A 22659-nucleotide genomic window follows, 5' to 3' on the forward strand; every position below is an offset into this window, starting at 1 on the left:
AACTAATTCAAAGATCTGGTAACAACTTAAGGATTCCAAGAGACCACACACAAATTTGTCTTGTAGTTACAGTACTTGGTGTTTTGCTTTCGTTACTCTTTGAGAAAGGGCTCTAACTCTGAAATCTTAAGACCTTGGAACTTTCTGAATCACTCGGTTTTATGTCTAGCCCTTAGGAGCACATACCAGGGTCAGTGAAGCACAGGGATTTAGTTACCAAACACCCATTAACCGTAATGGAATCACACAGCGAAGTCCCCACGCAGCACACTGAATATTTACCTCCTAATGTTCTTTTAATGTACGTTTTCTTGGGTGAATATTTACTGTAGAATATTAAATGTAAGATTCCTCTTTTTATGGGCCATTTGAAGTGATTGATTTTGTTTGTGCATTCCTGTATCTTTGCTCATAATGGCTATCTATTGTAATGGCCTCTACCAAATGTTCTTACATTGAAATAACAGACGCTATGGGTCGGCCAGCTGTGGCTTTGTATTACTGTGATCTTAAAAGCTACGGAGAATCTGATGACACAGCTGGGAAGAGACGAAAAGGTATATAACATAATGAGTCTGACTTGGGCTTCAAACATCATTGGATATTGAAATTACTGAGGTCTGTAAACAGGGTTCTGTAGTCATCTTTTCTATCAGAGTTGATGTTTAATGGTGTTGAATGGTGTTAGGATCATCGTGAAATGATAGTGGCAATTGTCCACAGTCAGGTTCATCAGCTTAGTTTATCAGAAATCTAGACATTTTCTTTGAATGCTATAATAAAGCCACACCCAAGTGGTGATAGTTTTTTCTACTTATTTACACCACATTTTTAAAGACATAAATTCACATACTCACATATTCTAGCTACTGTAGATTTGAATGATTTCCCATGAAGCCAGGAATTTCAGAGTTCCCTTTTTTCCCACTCTTTTGGTGTTTGAGAAGGAGAGCTTACTTAAAATGAAAGTGCTCTTATATGGTCAGTTTAAAAAATAAACAAAACTATAAAATCTAAAAATACACAGGCATATGAGATATTATAGGTTTGGTAATATAGCCACATATATGCATGTTCCAGCCTTTCCTAATTTCCATAAAACAAGACTTGTTAAAAGAGCAACATAATTTCTTCTAGAGGTTGATAAGGTGGCCTGTAAATCAATCATATAAAACTCATATTCTTTTTCATATGTTCATAAAGTATATACAGTGTGCTCAAAATCCGTGCTGCAAGAAGAGGTGGCACTAGAATAAAATCCTATAATATTAAAAAAAAGACAGACACTTCATTCACATTGGGGTTTAATAGTTGTAGCCACAACCTAATTATACCAGCTTTGCACTGACTATATAAATATCTGGACTGTTTGCATTTCAACAAAAGTACTCCTTATAATTAACAGTACTCATTAGTGCAAGGGAATGGGATATTAGTACTGTTTAAGGAAAAGGGAAAATGGTAATGTGAGAAACTTTTCATCACAAGTCAAGACAAGTAATGTAAAACGAACAAGGTCAATTTCCATATATAGTATTTGCTGGTGCCTTAAAATTTTTCATTAAAGAAATAAATGCCTCCTAAACCAGGTTTTGTAAAGAAAATATTGGTGTGTTTCTTTAAAAGACTATGTTTGAGCAATACTACTTGTTTTAAATGAAAATCTTTCAAACTAACTGATCTTGATTCCGAATAAAGTAAATCCTTCCTATACCTCCAAACCGTTTGCTACGAGTGAATCTGAATAGGATAAATGAGTGCATGATAGGATGATAGGAAGAGTGCATGATAGGATGATAGGAAATCTTATAGTTTCTTCTTATAGGCTCACAGAGGAGCAGTTCATTGCTTTTATAACTAGAAAATAACATGGATTCTATCCCCATCTCCGTGTGTGTGTGTGTGTGTGTCTGTCTGTCTGTCTATCTTTCTGTCTGTCTGTCTGTCTGCCTGTCTCTTGCGCAAGATATACCAGAAAGGCAGGGGAGTTGGGGTATACTTTAGCAAAAAGGAAATTAGTATGTGTTTAATCTCAAGAAAGAGCAAGGTATTAGGGGGATACAAAAGTACTCTAAAAGAAAATTACTCCTACAGTGGGAGCCCTGTCATTCTAATTGCAAAATCCTCAAATAAGTCAATGCAAGGCTCACAGAAATTTAGATTTGGAATGAAACTTTAAGCTCATCTGGAACAAGCTGTATTACAGAAGAGGAAACCACTGCTCAAGTAAAATGATCTACATCAATCATGACTAAAAGAAAACTATCTTTCAGCTTCTATTGTTAGTATGTCTTTGTTTTAATGACAAGTCTTTTGGTTTTCAGTTTTTCTCACTGATAGCATTTCTGCATATTGGGAAATGTCAGCGCTCTTCTTGAAGTCCGGGGGTTCAAAAATGCAACACAACATTTCCAAGCTAAACACAAATTGCATGCTAACAATGGGCATTGTGTACATAGTAACTCATTAACCTGACAGGATTAAAGAGTCAGAAGGATAAATTGCCACATAATCATAATCTATAAAAATACTGGCCTAGAGTACACTAAAAAACTGTCACTAAATAAATAGTGGGCATTTGTTTTATGAAAGTCAGTGATGATGTGCTCTTCAGAAATCAGGTCCATAGTTTTAGGCAGCTTTATACAAATCACACATACAGAGTCCAACAAATACAGTGGTTATAGCTCAGATTAGGATACAAGTTGATTAAAAAATTGTCTTTTGACACAGTACTTCTATAAAGGAATACAACCAATATTGAGTTGCTCATGTTTCAGTTTTGAAGGCAATACTTAAAGATATCCAAAAGGTATCTAGTGATGGCAGCATCACTAAAATGAGTGTGTGTTTCTTAAAATAATCCCCTTTGAAAGCAACAACACTCATTAGGGAGTATTAATTTTAGAATTTCCCCTTAAAAGCCAACTGCATTGGTTTGCAGTCATACTTCATAGACGTCTGTACATGGTACTTGAGAATTACCTGCTTCCAGTTCTGTTCTTCTTTTGTGTCTGGTGGCTCAGAAACAAGGCCCTGGGGTCTGATACAGTGGGTACTTGGGATTTTAGACTGGCACACTCAGAACACAGGTTTATTTTCAGGATGATTTATAGCAAGTGGTTCTGGTTTCCAGTCTGGTTGAAAAAAGTGAATATTGAATGTCCGTGCCCAGTTCTTAAAGACTCGTTTCTCTGTGATGAAGCGGTGATGACTTCCCTTCCGTCCTCGCTCATGGGAGAGGTACATTGTACATTCATCAGGTCCATAAGGTTCATAGTAGTGGTAAGGAACTGAAGGATGATTGGGATCCCTGTAGCAGGAAAATGAGAGAACTAATTATAGCAAAATAAACTGAAGCAAAAAATCTTTGAGGTAAGAAGTTACCTTGATCAGCTGAAAGACAAGAAAAATTCATACCATGATTCTTGATCAAGGTAAGAGGTTACCTTCATTAGCGTGAAAATCATATTTTCAAGTTAAATGAATCTCAACAAATTAGAGCGATAGCACAGCGGTAGGGCGTTTGCCTTGCACGCAGCCAACATGGTAGACCCGAGTTCGATTCCTCTGCCCCTCTCGGAGAGCCCGGCAAGCTACCGAGAGTATCTTGCCCGCACGGCAGAGCCTGGCAAGCTCCCCGTGACGTATTCGATATGCCAGACATAGTAACAACAAAGTCTCCAATGGAGACATTACTGGGCTCGCTCGAGCAAATCGATGATCAACGGGAGGGCCTTTACTTTACTTACTTTTTATGCCATTCTCCAGTGATGTTCCAGGGCTATTCCTTGCTTCATGCTCAGGGGACCCTATGGTGCTTGGAATGAGACTGAGGGCTCAAGCCTACAAACAAAGATTCACATCTGGATCTAAAGCAGACCTTTGAGTTATCTCTCAGGCTTCTCAACATTTTTTTTTTCAGATGTTTAAGAAATAACAAAGTGGACAAGTTCTGAGTTTGTGAAATAAATACAGTGGCCACCATTATCACATAAAAGGGTGCCCTCAGGATACTTAGATTTTGAGATTAGAAACTATCTGTTACAGTGACTGGAGAGATAATACAGTGGGTAGGGTCCTTACCTTGCTCTCGGCTGACCCGAGTTCCATCCCTGGTTCCCCATATGGTCTCTCAAACACCTATAGGATTAATCCCTGAGCTCAGACCCATGAGTAAACCCCAAACACCACTGAACTAAAGTTCTGTTTCCAATCCTGACATATTAGGGGCTGGAGAGATAGCATAGGAGGTAGGATGTTTGCCTTGCACGTGGCCGACCCGGGTTCAATTCCCAGCATCCCATATGGTCCCCTGAGCACCGCCAGGAGTAACTCCTGAGTGCAGAGCCAGGAGTAACCCCTGTGCATCACCAGATGTGACCCAAAAAAAAAATCCTGACCTGTTATAGTTTATTTATACAATTAGCTATATATATACATATAAGTAAGTATAGATATTTATACAAGTTTCTGTATATGTTTCCTTTTTTGACTTTGTATATATATTTGTATATATAAAATGTATATATTTGTATATAAAAATCAGAAAAAGCAAAGTATATATTTATATATACAAAGTATGTATTTGTGTATGTGTATATTACAATATGTATATATATATATATACACACACACACACACACACACACACACACACACATATATACAAAGCAAAAACTTGGAAACATTGTTCTTCATTCCAAAACCCAAACCTTTAGACTTTCAGTTATACTAAGAGGAAAGCTTATAGGGTGTTATATAATCTGGTTTGCTTCAGAGCCTTCACTTAACTCCTCAAACTTGTTCAATACTTGTTCCTACTCAGATTACCCAAGCTTATACCTACACTGGCGATAGATTCTAATGTATTATTGTCTTGCACTGGAGATCTACCTACTGCCCATTCCCATCAGTTCCTCCTACTCAGATTTATTTTCTTTCAAACATTAATTTCTCTCTGAAATTGCTGTTTATCACTTGCTTTGTGTCAGTTTACAAGGATGGGTGTTTGTTTTGTCCCTAGTCAATGGAAAGTAAGTAAATCTGCTTGTTGAAGGATGTTTTGGTGGGTTTAGGAAATACACAGAAAATCTCCGAGGATCATATCTCTGTCTCATATGGAAAGTTGATGATTTTTTTCAGGGTGTGTGTGTGGGGCAACACACCCCTGGAAAATCTCAGGAATTACTCCTGGCTCTGAATTTAGTAATTATTCCTGGCAGTGGTGGGGGTTGAGGGGTGGGAGGCGGGTATATGGGATGCTGGGGATCAAACCTGGATTGATTGCATGCAAAGAACCCTATCCACAGTACTATCACTCTGGCCTTTAAATTTGATAATCTTATGTTGATCCCATAGAAGGAAGATAGCAGGCATGATGCCATCATTTTGTTGTTGTTGTAGATGATGCACTCAAATCTAGTGCCTTCATTCCAAAAGTTCCATATCCTAATCCCTGATGTATAGCCTGACAGTCCTAATTTTTCTGTCTTTATAATCCTGTGGGCTTAAACAAGAGATGATCATTTCCTTAACGTAGTTTACAAAGGATAAACTTATTGTGGTGAGAGTGTGCTCCTGTTTTAAGACCTTTTTTAGTCTGGTTCTTAATGATGAGATTAAATCAAGATAGGCCCAATACAAACTTTCTTACCTGAGGCTCTTCTTATGACCCTGCCTTTTGCAGAGACTAAGCTATCGTAGTCACTTCTTTGTTCTTCTATTTAAAGTTTTTCCAGTTTCCTGCAGACATATTTCAGTGCCAGATACCCTAGGGTCCCCACTTTGGTCATTCAGACCCTAGTCTAAGTATGGGAACTTGGTTTCCCAAAGATGCTCATCCTGCTAGACACCTATGCGTTTTCTTCAGAGAAAATCAATACACAAATGGCTTTTAGAGTAGCAACTTTGCTGGGGTCAGAGATCGAAGTCTTTTATCAAGAGGGGTGTCAAGTTTGTGGCTCTGACAACAATAAACCTTTGAGCTGCCTCTCCTCTTAGGTTAAAGTTCTTCCAGGGAGAGAGATTTATTTTTTGTCATGTAGCATTTAAACATTCCTCATCCTGAGTTGGATGCTGTGCTGAATTAACACTTTGCATCTCTTTTATGCCTGACTCAAGGTACCTTTTGTTCATAGTGAAACAGTGGATTCTTCCCTGTTTCATTAATATAGATTTCACTTATTTACTTACCCTTGAAGTTGAAATTACTTTTAAAAAAAAGTCAATAGGTATTCTCAATACTGAAAATGCATGCATGTTAGGAAAACCTCAAGTGGGAACTGGATCACAATTAGGAAAAAGAAATACATAAAAATAAACAGAAAGTAGTGAGAGAAATCTAAGATTGATAAGGTGTTCTTTAGGAACCATGCCAAATTCACATGGCCATGGCATACTTGGGGTTAAGCTTTTATTCCAGCACAAATCAGGGTTTAAATCTGATTTGTCTAAGTTTTGCACATGTTATTGGCATCAATCTGACTAAAGAAACAATTAGGTTTCTAAAAATATCATGAAATTGATTTGACACCAAGGGACAGAGGGTAATTGGAAACCAGCTAAAGGATGTGATGGGATCAATTGCCTTATTCAGAAAGACTATCTCTTCAAATGAAAACTTATCTGGCTTCTTATTGATCACCTAAAGTGAGAATTAAATTTACGTATTTGGTTATTATGATTTCAAAGGTGTCCAAAAATCAGGGCAGTAGCTCAAAGGGCTGGTGTACATGCCAGCGTGCTGAGGCACCAAGTTTGATCTTGGGAACTACCTAAAGTCTAGCCTTGGTGACCCTCCTGCCCCAAGACTGCTGAGCCCAACCTTCAGTGCATCACTGGGAGTGCCCTGCCTTGAGCTTGAGATGTCTCTTTTAAGAAAAACAAAAGAGAAGGGAGCAATAGAGCAGTGGGCAAGGCACTTGCCTTGCATGCTACTGACTGAATTTGATCCCTGGCATTCCATATGGTCCACTGATCACCACTAGGAATGATTTCTAAGTGCAGAACCAGGCTTATGCCTACACTGGGGATCTCTTGAGCATCTCTGGGTATTGTCCAAAAAAACAAACAAATAAACACAAAAGGATTCTAAATGTCAGAATGGCAGAGAGATGCTTTGTGGATTTTGAGAAGGAAAAGAGGGAGAAAATTCAGGATCAGCCTCTAGGCTGTAAACTGCCATCAATCAGCTCTTCACTCAGGGAAAAAGTGTGCCTCCTGGGGGTATGATAACCAAAAGGCTATGTTCCAGAGTTTCTGCAGTCCGTCCTCAGCACTGCTAGGCCAATGTGGAAGCAAATCCTATAGAATTATGCAAAAGATAGTTTTTTCTTTATATAGAGAAGAAGACAGGGAGGTGAAAGAACAAACATGTAGTGCACATGGGGAGTTTTAAAGAAATAACACTCTTTATTACACCGTTATAGATTTTTGGTTTAAGCGGTTTGGAGAGGAAAGTGTCCCAAGTGTGGATATTTTTACCATACACCTTTAAGTTTGAATATGAAAAAAATAGTGGCAGAACTGGATTGTAAAACCCATACAATAAAGCCAAAATAAATATCCACGAGTTCATGAGGATTTCAATAAATAGCTGAATAGATAAACACACAAGGGAGAAGAAAAAAAGCATTTCCTTACAGAAGAATTCTAATTAGTAAATCTAGAAGGAATGAGGGAGTAGAAAGTTATCATTAGAACAGCACACGAATTGCAGTAGGCGAGACATACCAATAAATTGAGCATTCACAGGGGAGAGAATAAGGAGAAATAGGTTATTTGTGCAAAGTATCTTTCCCAAGATACTTATTAATGACAAAAAGAAAAATAGCAACTTTAAAATGAATTGACTGGCTAGACACCATCTTAACCAAGTGATTATGGTTAATAATGCCAGTTATTACTGATGTCTGATGTCTGCCACCTCTTGCTTGGAGACCTGAAAAAGGCTAATCATTTCTGTGACATCTTTTTCAGGAATGTCTGACCTTGGTCTAATTATGAGAAAATATAAGAAAACACAAAGGGAAATCTTATATAATAATATATTATATTAATGTATATTAACATACAATATCCTTAAAAGTTTCCAAGTCAAAAACAATGAGGAAAAAGCAAAGAATTGTCACCAATAGGGACAGACTAAGGATTCATGACTAAATGTTGGAGTAAACAAAAATCTTAAGTATAAAAGGTGATAAAATCTGAATGAAACCTTTAATTGACTGTGCCAGTGTCACGCTTTTATTTTTATTATTGCACTATAATTATTCAAAATGTGAGCATCTGTATGATGGGTCAGGAGCTCCATAACATTTTTTGCATATTTTAAAAAAAATCTAGTAATATTAAAAAATGTCTTAAGGTTGCCCACTCTTGCCACTCCTATTCAATATAGAACTGGAAGTACTTGCCATAGCAGTTAGGCAAGAAAAAGATATCAAGATAGGAAAGGAAATAATCAAATTTTTGCTATTTGCAGATGATATGCCACTATACTTAGAAAATTCTAAAGACTCTACAAATAGAACTCCTATAAATAACAGTTTTGTATAGTCAAATGAAAGGTTATAAAATTAATGCCCAAAATTCCATGGCTTTACAATATACAAATAATGAAAGAGAAGGAAGTGATGATAGAAAAACAATTCCATTCACAATTGTGCATCAGAAAATCAAGTACCTTGGAATCAATCTTTGATAAAGGAGCAAAAAATATGAAGTGGACCTAGGAAAACCTCTTCAACAGGTGGTGCTGGAAACCCTGGGCAGCTACATAAAAAAATATGAGTTCAGAGCTCTCTCTAACATCAGGGACAAAAGTCAAATAAAATGAGGAAAACATAGGCAGAACCCCACATGATATTGAAGCTAAAGACATCTTTAAAGATGAAACATTACTGACAAGAAAGTGGAAGCAAGAGAGAGAGAACAAGGGGGAATACCCTGCCACAGAGGCAGGATGGGACGGGGGCGGGGGTCAGATGAGGGGTTGGGGGGGAATGCTGGGACCCGTGGGGATGGATGACGGGCACTGGTGGAGGGATGGGCACTTGATCATTGTATAACTGAAACCCAAGCACAAAATTTGTAAGCCTATAACTGTACCTCATGGTTTTTCACTAATAAAAAAAGAAAAAAAAAACAAAAGTTAAGTGCTTGAATCCCCTCAGGGAGGTGGGGACAGATGGGCCTGACCAGATGAAAGAGCTTTTCTGTTTACAAACTATTTTTCCCAGCAGTAGGGATGAGAAGGTCTCCAATGCCTGAGCATTGCCTTGTAAGATGGTGAGAATGGAAGAATATTTCAATAGAGTCATATCTCAGGGAAGAGTGTTGGTTGTTGTGATTGCAAGGTAGTGGACAGGCACTAAAGAAGAAGCTCTTAAGCAGACAGAAGTGAATTCAAGTTGTAGTTCTTACATTTACTAAACGTGCCATCTCAGGCAAGTGATGATTTCTCTAGGTGTCAGTTTCCCCATCTGCAAAATAGAGATAGAAGCACCTTGTTCTAGGGTGAAAGATTAAGAGGAAGACAAGAATAGCACTTAGAACAATGTCCAGTGAAATAAACAAGAAAGTAGAGAGAGGATCCCATTCATGGGATCACAGCCATAAAAATGAAACTTGGAGAGAGATGGAACAAAGGTTAAGGTGCTTGCCTAGAATGGTTTGCAACCACAGCCCTGATTTGAATCTTAGTACTGCCAAGCATGGCCCTTGAGCATAGAGCCAAGTGTGACCACACCTAGGTGTTTCTGCCATGCCAAAAAAAAAAAAAAAGAAAGTGGAAGCAAAGATAAGAAAATGGGACTACATTAAACTAAGAAGCTTCTCACCTCAAAAAGAAACAGTGACCCCCAAGGACAGTAGAGACAAGAAAGATTGCTCCATGGTTGGAAGACTGCCTCATGAGCTGGGGGAGAAGGCAGCTGTGATAGAGAAGGGATCACTAAATCAATGATGGTTGGAGGGATCGCTTGGGATAGGAGATGTATGCTGAAAGTAGATAAAGGATCAATCGAGATGGTCTCAGTATCTGTATTACAAACCATAATGCCCAAAAGCAGAGAGTAAGAAGTAAATTGTCTGTCATAGAGGCAAGAGGTGGGGTCAGGTGGAGATAGTGAGAGGGATACTCAGGAAATTGGTGATGGAAAATGTACACTGGTGGAGGGATGGGTGTTTGATCATTTTATGACTGAAACTCAATCATAAAACTGTTGTAACTATCTCATGGTGATTCAATTAAAAAAGAAAAAAAAGAAATGGTGACCAATATACAAAGACAGATCAAAGAATGGGGAAAATTATTTAGCCAATATCCATCTGATAAGGGGTTAGTGTCAAAGATATATAAGGCACTGGTAAACTTTTCTAGAAAAAAAATCCAACCCCATAAAAAATGGGGAGAAGAAATTCAAATGGCCAAAAGGCACATCAGAAAATGCTCTACATCACTAATCATCAGGGAGATGCAAATCAAAACAACAATGAGATGTCATCTCACACCAAAGACACTGGCACACATCAAAAAGAACAAGAGCACGAACTTGAGATAGTACAGTACAGATAGTGTACTGTATAGATATTACAGATAGTGGGTAGAGCGTTTACCTTGCACACAGCCAACCCAAGTGCCCAAGAACAGATGACCGGAGAAACTAAGTTACATCTACACATTGAAATACTACACAGCCACCAGAAAAAATGAAGTTATGAAATTCATGTATAAATAGATGGACATGGAGAATATCATGCTGAGTGAAATGAGTTAGGGGAAGAGGGATAGACACTGGATTCATTTGTGGGCTATAAAAAAAAAATCACAGTGTGAGACTAATACCCAAGGACAGTGGAAACAAGGTCCAGAAGAATGGTCCACAGTTGGAAGCTTCCCAGAAGTGGTGGTAGGAAGAAGACAGGTAGAAAGAGAAGGGGCCACTATGCCAAAGATATTTGGAAATAATCACTCTGGACATGAACTGAGTGCTGAAAGTGGGTAAAGGGACAAACACTATAACCTTTCTGCATAGTATTGCAAACACATAATGTCAAAAAAAAGGGAGAGAGAAAGAGAGAGAGAGAGAGAGAGAGAGACAGACAGACAGACAGACAGACAGAGACTGACAGGCAGACAGAGAGACAGAGAGAGATAGAGACAGAGAGACAGAGACAGAGAGACAGGGACATAGAGATAGATAGATAGATAGATAGATAGATAGATAGATAGATAGAGAGATGGGGGCAGGCGTTGTCCCTACACCTGCCCCCTAAAAACCCTAGTGGCCAACAACTTCCAGAACCCAATGAAAAGTGCAGGCATGGGGGCTCAGTGACAGCAAACTCCAGGCCTCAAGGAATAGGGGCTGGTCCTTCTCAACCCCCCAACCCCATCCCCATGGGACCCTGGAGGTCATGCCCACAAACTGCCACCAGCTGCTATTTAAGCTCTTTAATGGCCATGATTCAGAAACACAGAAAAGAAACTCAAAACCAAGCAGCTTGCTACAGAGATTTCTCCAGACCCTAATATTTAAAATTTTAGAATTCCAGGAGTGAGTGGTCACAAAAGCGGCCATGTGACATCTTATGCTATTCATAAAAAAATAATACAAAAGAGAGTATAGGGGATATTGTCTGCCATAGAAGCAGGGGGAGGCCTGGGATGGGGGGGTACCGGACCTTGATGGTGGAAGAAGTAAGCTGGTGGAGGGTTGGGTGATCAATCTTCATATGACTAAAACTCAAACAGAAAAGCTTTGTAACTATATTTTATGATAACTAACGGTCACGGCCCTCCCGTTGCTCATGGATTTGCTCGAGCGGGCCCAGTAACGTCTCCTTCGTGAGACTTGTTGTTACTGTGTTTGGCATATTGAACACATCACAGGTAGCTTGCCAGGCTCTGCCGTGCAGGCGAGATACTCTGGGTAGCTTGCCGGGTTCTCCGAGAGGGGCAGAAAAATTGAACTCAGGTCGGCCATATTGGCTGCGTGCAGGGCAAATGCCCTACTGCTGTGCTATCACTCCAGCCCCATGATAACTAATAATAATAATAATAATAATAATAATAATAGCATTCTGAATATCTGAATAAAAAATAATGTGGAGTTCATGCTCAATTCAATTAGCTTAATCAATGGCTGAATAAATAGCAGTACTCCTACATTGACAGAGAGAGAGAGAGAGAGAGAGAGAGAGAGAGAGAGAGAGAGAGAGAGAAAGTGACTTCCATAAAGATAGGCTGTGGGGGGAAGGTGGGAGGGAAACTGTGGACATTGGTGATAGAAAATGTACACCAGTGAAGGGACAGGTGATGGGACATTATATGAATAAAATCCAATCACAAACAACTTTGTAACAGTGTATCTCATGGTGATTACATATATATTATATATACATATATCATTTTTTGTGTGTGTGTTAGACATGTAGATACATACATATATATGTATACATACATATGTATACTGTCACTGTCACTGTCCTCCCGTTGTTCATCAATTTTGCTTGAGCGGGCCCAGTAACATTGTGAGACTTGTTAACTGTGTTTGGCATATTGAATACATCATGGGTAGCTTGCCAGGCTTTGCCGTGTGGGTGAGATACTCACTTATATATGTGTGTATATATAAATAAAAAGTACCTTAGGATATTCCATTTTTTCAACCAGGTTAGAGATATCTAGTTTAGTTAGTTACCTGCCTGGACTCTATACTTAAATTAATGATCTCCTTTACAGCTCCATTCTGTCTCTAAGGAGAAGACGTGTCTCTGCTTGATAGGTGAGCATCAACTCAGCACTCAGATAGTGAATCCAGTGTTCCATGTTCATTACAGTTATGGATATAAACAGCCTACTAAATTGACCTGTGTCCCAAAGAGTACTCAACACCATATAGACTAAACATATTTAATCCTTACAAAGTTCCTATGAGAGTGACACTATACTTACCTTTCTTAAAAGTGAAGAAATTCACGCACAAGAAAAACTGAAGTGTCAAAATGTAGATTTGCACCAAATTTGTACTCCTATGAATGAGGTTCTATGATATCCCTCTGTCCAATTATGATAGTTTCTATTCTAATGCAACCACAGTTTCTGTGGCACTTGTAGCACATGGTTAAGAGCAGTTTGGGTCTTGCTGCATTCTCCCAACCAGCTGTTTCAAGAGAACCATACTCGGTAGTCTTTTGGTACAGTTGATCACAGTGTGAAGTTTATTTATTCGCATGAAATTGTACCCACTACTACTAATGGGAACCTAAGTTTTTAATATCTTATTTTTTATCTTCTGAAATGAAGTTCTGCAATTGAAAAGAAACCTCATAATATTAAAAAGCAATGGAAGATCTTTCTGTTTCTGGGTACCATCTAAGTTACCCTGTCCACTGGGCTTGAAACTGTGGTATCTATAAAGTTGAAACTCTCCATGATATTGAAGCTAATGGTATCTTCAAAGATGTCACGCCACTGGCCGAGCAAGTGAAAACAGAGATAGACAAATGGGACTATCTTAAACTAAGAAGCTTCTGCACCTCAAAAGAAACAGTGACCAAAATACAAAGACAGCCTACAGAATGGGAAAGGATATTCACCAAATACACATCCGACAAGGGGTTGATATCAAGGATATACAAGGTACTGGTTAAACTCCACAAGAAGAAATCACCCAACCCCATCAAAAAATGGGGCGAGGAAATGAACAGAAACTTTCGCAAAGAAGAAATCCGAATGGCAAAAAGGCACATGAGAAAATGCTCTACATCACTAATCATCAGAGAGATGCAGATCAAAACCACAATGAGATATCATTTCACACCACAGAGACTGGCCCACATCCACAAGAACAAAAGCAACCAATGCTGGCGTGGATGTGGCGAGAAAGGGACCCTCCTTCACTGCTGGTGGGAATGCCGGCTGGTCCAACCCTTTTGGAAAACAGTACGGATGATTCTCAAAAAATTAGAATTTGATCTGCCATTTGACCCAGCTATAGCACTCCTGGGAATATATCCCAGAGAGGCAAAAAGGTATAGTCGAAGTGACATCTGCAATTGTTTGTTCATTGCAGCACTCTTTACAATAGCTAGAATCTGGAAAAAACCTGAGTGCCCAAGAGCAGATGACTGGTTAAAGAAACTTTGGTACATTTACACAATGGAGTACTATGTAGCTGTTAGAAAAGATGAAGTTATGAAGTTTACATACAAGTGGTACTACATGGAAAGTATCATGTTAAGTGAAATGAGTCAGAAAGAGCAGGATAGACACAGAAAGATTGCATTCATCTGGGGAACATAAAGCAACAAAAAGGGAGACTAACACCCAGGAATGGCTGAGATTAGTACCAGGAATTTTGCTCCATGACTTGAAGGCCAGCCACACGTGCTAGGTGAAAAGGAAGCTCAGATAGAGAAGAGAACACCAAATAAAGGGTGTTGTGAGGATCCTCCCAGGGTGGGAGAAGCATGCTAAAAGTAGTCCATAGACCAAACATGATTGCCACTCAGTGCCTCTCTTGCAAAACACAGTACTCAAAAGAAGAGAGAGAGAACAAGGGGGAATACCCTGTCACAGAGGCAGGGTGGGATGGAGGGTATGGGGGGTGGGGGGAATGCGGGGACCCGTGGTGGTGGATGATGGGCACTGGTGGAGGGATGGGTACTTGATCATTGTATAACTGAAACCCAAGCACATAATTTGTAAGTCTATAACTGTACCTCATGGTGTTTCACTAATAAAAAAAAAAAAAAGAAAATGTCCCAGGAAAACAATTGATGCCTTTGTCTCTCAAAAACTGTAAACTTATTTTTTAAGTGATATTACTTTATTTGAAGATCTGCTATATTGTTATCCTTTGTTTTATGAGGAATGCAATTTGACATAGTGTTTTCTTCCAATTTTTTTATATTACAAAGTCATTATTTTTTTTAATTTATATTAGTGAAACTCCATGAGGTACAGTTATAGACTTACAAATTTTTGTGCTTGGGTTTTGATTATACAATTATCAAATACCCGTCCCTCCACCAGTGCCCATTTTCCACCACCATGGATCCCAGTATCCCTCCCACCTCCCATCCCCCTCACCGCACTCTGCCTCTGTGGTCAGGCATTCACTTATGTTCTCTCTCTTCTTTTGGGTGTTGTGGTCTGAAAAAGAGGCTTTGAGTGGCAATCATGTTCAGTCGATAGTCTACTTTCAACATGCATCTCCCCTCCTGGGAGGATCCTCAAAACACCCTTTATTTGGTGCTCCCTTCTCTATTTGAGCTGCCCTTTCCCCTAGAATTCCTGGCTGGCCTCTAAGCCATGGAGTAATCCTCATGGTACTGATCTTGGCTATTCTTGGGTATTAATCTCCTATTTTGTCGCGGCCAACACGGCCGACCCAAGTTCGATTCCTCCGCCACTCTCGGAGAGCCTGGCAAGCTACCGAGAGTATTCGATATGCCAGACACAGTAACAACAAAGTCTCCAATGGAGACATTACTGGGCCCGCTCGAGCAAATCGACGATCAACGGGAGGGCCTTTACCATTTTTATGTCCCCCAGATGAATGCCATCTTTTTATGCCTCTCTTTCTGACTCATTTCGCTTAGCATGATAGAGAAACTGTACACTTCTTTATGTGGCATAGTACCTGACATGTAAATATGTTTGAGGAACTGACTTGATTTATAAGATTTCTGATGGTTACACTGTTCTGAAATTTGCTTGCACTGGTGGTGATTTGGTTTCTAGTTTTTAGAACCTCTTTTGTTGTATACTTTGAATTACAGTAGAATAAATTAGTAGAACAACACAGGGTACTGAAGCTGCAACTATCTATCCTTCGTGGGGCAGAGACAAGTGAATCATCCATAACATGCTTCACCCCCTACAACTCAGGTAACATGTAAACTCTTTCAAAATAGCAGTATGGTACTCACATGTAATAAAATTTTCCACAAATGTGTAAGAGTTGACCCAATTATGGAAAAATAGAAGAAATGATAAGCATTTAGGAAGAATGAAATAACATATTTTAAGTTTATTTTATAAGTGTGAACCACATTATCATGGACACATTATCATTCTATAGCCATTCTTTGTTAAGCACTGATTCTATGTGGTGGACTATTGCCAATTAGAAACTCTCTCTGTTAAGCTGGCACCTTTATTAATGTTCACTTGCTAATAATTTGAGCAGAATCAACTCTGATATTCACGATACCTTTGAGATGTCCTTCACATTATGGATGAGATATTAATTTAGTTCCATGACAGTGATCACTCTGAGCCATTACTCTCCTAATTAATACTCAAGAAATGATGGGTAATAGAGTGTTGTAAACTTGGTAATGTCTTTAAGTATGACCAGAAATAAGATTATTAGGTAACATTTAAATGCTTGGCTCATTATTAGTGCAAATAATTTACAATAGAAAATGAGACTAAAAATACTCACCATAACTTAGTTTGGAAAGCAATGATAACAGATCTTTTCACTACAATTTATAGTCTATCTAGAGAGAATGGAGTCAGCTTCCTATATGGATATGGCATGATTTAAGGGCCTACTCTCCACATAATAATAAATTTTGACACTGTATGGGTGCACAACATGACATTTATTTTCTCCAGCTTTCAACACTGATGAACCTGAATTCTAGGGATGGAGGCAGATGGAGGCTGATCCCAGAGGCTCACTTTGGGGGACCAATGCTGAATTTGACTGAAAATGAAACAGGCAACTACTTCTGTCTTCTGAGGACCCTTGCTGATTTGCCACTTGCTAATTATGTTTTTCATTCACCTGGAAATTTTGGCCTTGCGATAAATTTAGAACCAGGAGGTTGGGAAGATAGTGCAAAGAACTAGAGCAAATGTCTGGAATTCACAGGACTTGTGTTTGATTCCTGATACTGCATGGCTTCCAGCGCACTGTGAGGTATAACCCTGATGACCACCAGCACTCTTGGAGAGGCCCTGTTCTGACAAAAGTTAAAAAAATCTTAAAACAAGTCTTAAATATTGCCAAAAAGGGTAGATTCTTGAATGTATTCATTGAGTCAATAGTACTAAATACATGCTGTGTACTATACATAAAGATCAGTGTTAATGATATCAGTGGAGATGGGACATAGCCTCTCCCAAGGAGGCTGAAGGAAATGGAAGGATGATGAGTCAATAGGTGAGGTGAGACAGGGCAGGGAGCACAAGGACAGCAAGACAGGGTGTGGATGTGGGTTTAACTTAGGAGATCAAGGAAAACTTGACGTTGGGGTCCTGCTGTATCTGAAATGGTGGAGGTGCTGGTAGGGTGGTAATAAGATCTATGAATTCTGTAGAACTGAATTCAAATCTTGGTTCCACCAATTTTCTGCTTTATGATCTTGACTGTCATGTATTTAAAACAGCTCCATAGAATGATGAGAACATTTTCCTCAAAGGAATCTTACAAAGTTTCAGTGAGGAGGTATGTATGTTTATGCCAATACAGGATGTGGTATGTACAGAAAAAAATCTCACCAGCCATGAACAGTTTTAGTAAATCAGCCAGATTAGAAAAGAAGACAAACATTTTAAATAGGCCAAAGGTACAGATGTTTTTCAGGTAAGTTTCTTTTCTATGTTTTAATTTGTGTGTGTGTGTGTGTGTGTGTGTGTGTGTGTGTGTGTGTGTGTGGATGTGGGGGAACACTCAGAAGTGCTACTCTCATTTAAGTGCACAAAGTTGAACGTGGTAGTGCTTGCGGAACCATATAGTGCCAGGAATTGAAGTTGGGGCTCCCTTTTGAGCCATCTCTCCCAGTCACCCTTTCCCAAGCTTTTATGTATAACTAAAATATATCTTTGTGAGCAGAAAAGAATAAGCAAAAGCAGATTCTGACTGAGGGGCTTATTAAGCTAGGAAGTGTGAACTCAGTTCCAAAAACTTGGGGTGTTACTGAGTGTAAGAGAGAGTCAGACTTGTGGTTTATCTCTCAGCACAATAGTGCTTGGTGGAGAAGGAGAAAGGGCAAATTTGGAAAAGAAGGTCAGGAAGCTACTGCAGTACCAGATTGCATGGTTTCATGCTGATTAAGAGAATTAGTGTTAGATTCTCCAAGGCCTTGACAAAGGCATGTCCCTCATCTGTCACCAAGGCTATTTATATAGACTGCACTTCAAATTGTGGTTTTAAATACAAAATGTGGGGCTATCTTTCTTCCCCCAGAGCGCAATGAGATTGCAGGAATACAGGAGAGAAGGCCTGTCTGGATGAAACGATTCCCCACTTATGTTGGAACACATGGAAGTTTTCGCTGTTTGCTCCTCTAGGTTGTAATTTTGTCCTCAGCTCCTCTTCTTATCCACTATCTTTCTCACACCATGCATAGAGGCATTGACATTCTCTTTGGGTCACTGATGCCTGAGTTGATAGAAATGACTATAGGAGAAAGTTCAGTGCTTCACTGTACCTTAGTTCTCTTGGTAATAAAAAGGTGATGATTAAATTCTCTTGAAAGGTGCTGATTTAGATTAGAAAGCAGCATGATGATGTCTAAGAACAAAAATTATGTTATTTGCCAAGAAGATTTTGTTGAAATGTAACTCCATAGAAGAGATCTAATATTAAACAGATAGTAGAGTGCCTGTCCTTGATGAAATGGATGGGATGGCCTAAAATTATTTTGTTTCAACTCCTTGCTCCATTATATCTGCAATATTTGAGGGATACAAGCTTTCCTCTGAATCTAGTGGAAGACAAGGGGAAAATATTTTAATAAGCTTAGTGGATCAGAAGCTACCAAGTGGAAAGTTCTATTAGGCAACACCTGTGCAGCCTCTGTTCCTTCTAAGTGTGCTGTGTTCAAGTGATATTTAAGCAATTGAAGGCAAAGTTTGCCTTCAATTTAGTTATCATTGAAGAGTGAATGCCCACCACAAATTATTTGAGTGGAGGAAGTATGTGATTAACTTAATTTTTTGAGATTACTAGCTATGCCTAAATGTTCTAAATGGTTGATATACTCAAACCCAACTGTTGACTCAATTTTTTCTTGCTGAAAACCATCCTCATTTCATTCCAGTGGGACATTCAGCACTTTGAGGAAGCAGACTCATGGGTTGTCCCCCTAAAGCTGAAGATCCTCTGGAACTGGTTTTCAACACTGAAGTGCAGTGAAAGCCAGTTCATATAAGTAGCTTTAAGTGTCCTTCCCTGCCTGGTTCTGTTCATGGATTGGGTTATTATTCATTAGTGCTCTCTGAGCATTTCTTTAAATGACTCATGGTAAGCATGAATATTAGATAATCCTTCCTTTTCTAGGAGCTTATTCTAACTGAGGCCATACCTGAACTTTTCTCATCAATTATCTTTTGAGATTATCATATAACCCCTCCACAAAAATTCTATTGTTCTCACCATTTTATAGTTATGAGAACTAAAACTTCTGGGATAATTTATCCAAGGTCACTAAGACTCAATGAAACACAAAAAAATTCCCAAGGGTCACAAAGCTTCTGAGAGGCAGAAAGAACAATTTTTACACATCTAAACGTCCTTGCTGTATTCTACTGAGACTAGAGAACAGGGAATTCGTTCACATAATACTTATGGAACATAAATCCTACTGTCAACATCAGCAGCATTAACAGCTATAGACTGGCACACCAATGGTCCAACCATGAACCAAACACAGAAAGCTCTGCCTTCACAAAGTTCACATTTTGGTAGATTTCACCAGCTTTAAATTCACAAAACCTTTGCTCCCACTTTTGACCTTAGTGAAATCTTATCTCCTGTAGCCTAGAGATTTTGACACCTAGACATTGCTTGGCTTGTTTTAATTAGTTGTGGGACATCAAGTTCTTCCCTCTCTGCCACTCATGGAGCATCTGGTTCATCCTGGTTGTCTGTTTATGGGAATCAGGCAGACCCAAGGAGGAGATGAGCTGTGGTGGGGTCCAGCTGTGTTCGCATTACACCCACTGTCTTTTTCTCAACAGCCTTAGGGAGGGCTCTCAGAGTGAGGAGGGCAAAGACAGCACAGTACAAAGGATGCATTACTGGGGAGACAGGGCGCACATCCAGCAGTGCTCAGGGATTAAGCCTATTTTTTTGTTCAGGGGTCACTCCTCTCCCGATGTCACTCCTCTCAGAGGAAGACAGGAGATTGATTGTTGGGGATTGAAATAGGATCAGTTGCATGCAAAGCAGGCTTCCTAATTCCTATATAGTCTCTCTAATCCCAGAACACACTATTTTTCTGAGTCTCATGCCTAAGGATTTTTTTTTTCTTCTCTGCAGATAGTCATGTGCAGATGCTTAAAGTCTTACTCCCTCTTTGGGTTCTCAAACCCTGGGCCAGGCATGTAGTTACTTTGAGCCTAAGACCACTGACGCAGAAAGTAACCTAACAAGTTACTATAGTCCTTACACAGTTCTTAGATTCTTTTTATTTTGTTTTGTTTTTGGGCCATATTCAATGGCGCTCAGGGGTTATGCCTGAGCATAATTATGAGCTCAGAATTAAGGCCTGGAGAGCTTGAGGATCATCTGGGGTGCAAGGGATTGAAGACTGGTTGGCTACATGTAAGGCAAATGCCCTACCCACTGTATTATCTGACTGGCCCCAGTTCTTAGATTTTTTCAAAATATAGGACCAGGGGATTGGTTAGATTAGCAGCAGGACTGATTTCTTCTTTTCTCTGTTAACAGATACTGTTTGCTAGAGCCACTTGACTCCAAAAGTGATTTTGCTCTGTCCTGTGGGACCTATTTTGAATCAAACAGATTCGTCGCTTACCAGTTGCCATGCTGAGACTGATGAAGCCACCTGATTATCAGGAAGGAGAGCAATGATCTTGCTGGGAGGCACAACAGATCTGACAGCAGCAGTTTTCTTTCTTGTCAATCAATCATAAACAGACAAATTGACTGAAGAACCAATCCCCAAATTTTTGTAACAAATGGCAGAAGTTCAAACCACTTCCACTTTTTCAATCCTTTAAACCCCACCCTTTTCCCTGATCCTGGTGGGATAATCCTTGGAACAGCCTTTAACTTGAACCCAGAACATGATCCCATTCTCAAATAGTTGTTTTCTTCATCATAATACAGCCTGATTAATTACTGATTAGATTAACCATTCATTTTTTGTGTGTATTTGAATGTGTAGTGTGTGTGTGTGTGTGTGTGTGTGTGTGTATGTGTGTGTGTTAAGTTCTATCATAAGCTTTTAAGAGGCAGGAGTAATGTCTTACTCTAAAAAAATCCATTTTTACCCCTTGGGCAGCTCTTAAGCATTTAGAAAATATTCACAAGCATTATTTTATATATCTTATAGTATCACGATGACCATCCTGTTGTTCGTCGATTTCCTCGAGCAGGCCCCAGTAACGTCTCCTTCATCCTAGCCCTGAGATTTTTTTTTTTAAAGTGCCATATTCAAGGCTCTTTCAGGGTTAGGAGAATGAGACCCATCATTGTTACTGGTATTTGGCATATTGGGTATACCACGGGGAGTTTGCCAGACTCTGCCGTGTGGGCAAGTTACATTTGGTAGCCTGCCAGTTTGTCCAAAGTAGGTATGAGATGATAAGATGTTGTGCAGCCGCGAATGCAGCCGCGTGCTTCTGGGAGCTGAGTGTGATAATCTCTGGATCCTGGCCGTTGTTGGGGTTACACGGCAGTTGGTGGGTGTAACTGTCTAGCTACTGTCAGGTCCAGTCCCAAACCGTGCAGGCTTGGAGATCTCAGCCCCAGGTCCCACACACCTGGGTTCCTCTGCCAGTTCTTTTATGCGTGAGGCTTATCCAAGTGTGTGGAGAGTGGTCCCAGCATGGCCTTGGCTGGGGCCTGGAGGTCTTCAGCTGTTGCGCCCTGGTGGAGACAGTCAGGCACAGGGTAGGAGACTCTGCCTTGTTCTCTCCCGGGAGCTGAGTGTGATAATCTCTGATTATCTTATAGTATAATGCTAATATATTAGTAAGGTTGATGGCATTGATAAAACACTGTGTGCTAGGAACTGTAGTAGACACTTTATGATCTCAGTTAATTCTATCACTACTTATTCTTGTTATTATTTTCTTATCCTTAATTTTTAGTTGAAGAATGGAAGGTCACCCAAAGAAGAACTAAGTATTGGTGATTCAACACTTGTTAAGAAAATGCTGACTAGGGGAACTTGAGACATAGTTGGTTCGATACCTTGTCTTTTCAATCTTATAGATGCTAACAGATCTTAGAGCTGAGTACAGGATGTTTTCTCTAGCCCTGACTGTACCAGAAAACTCTCAGCATACTTCTCTTTTTTTCTCTAACGGGATGCTGGGCACTGAGTTCCTTGGAATAGTTCTTTTTGAAAGCATATGAGAAAAATTATGAGAGCTTTCAGATAGTGGATAAGCAACAAAAACGCAAGGCCACTGTCAACATATGGCTCATTGACAGTATCTTGACTCCTTTATTAGTGTTCTTCATAAATTGTTTCCGTCCTACCTACATGAAATCATAATGAAGTAACTCTGAGTAAGAGAAATGACAGGTTAACTTGCCTTTCATTTGTTTTCCATAATAAATGGAATCTTTCTTGAACACTCAAAGTCATTAACATTTCAATTTATTCATGTTCTTTTTTTCTCTGGCATCCTAATGGCAATATTACATAATTGTACCT

General features: G+C 39.4%; 1 protein-coding gene across 1 annotated transcript in view; it reads right to left on the bottom strand.

Annotated features, from left to right (window-relative positions):
* Positions 1 to 3065: 3065 nt before the first annotated feature.
* The window catches only part of ST6GALNAC5 (ST6 N-acetylgalactosaminide alpha-2,6-sialyltransferase 5), a 230310-nt gene continuing 210716 nt past the window's right edge, over positions 3066 to 22659 (bottom strand). Inside the window, exon 5 of the mRNA XM_056122969.1 lies at positions 3066 to 3313. Within this exon, the coding sequence (XP_055978944.1) occupies positions 3082 to 3313 (232 nt within the window). The 3' untranslated portion in view covers positions 3066 to 3081. The remainder of the gene's footprint in view (positions 3314 to 22659) is intronic.

The sequence above is a fragment of the Sorex fumeus genome, unplaced genomic scaffold, assembly GCF_029834395.1.
Source record: "Sorex fumeus unplaced genomic scaffold, SorFum_2.1 ptg000047l, whole genome shotgun sequence".
Taxonomy (NCBI): Eukaryota; Metazoa; Chordata; class Mammalia; order Eulipotyphla; family Soricidae; genus Sorex; species Sorex fumeus.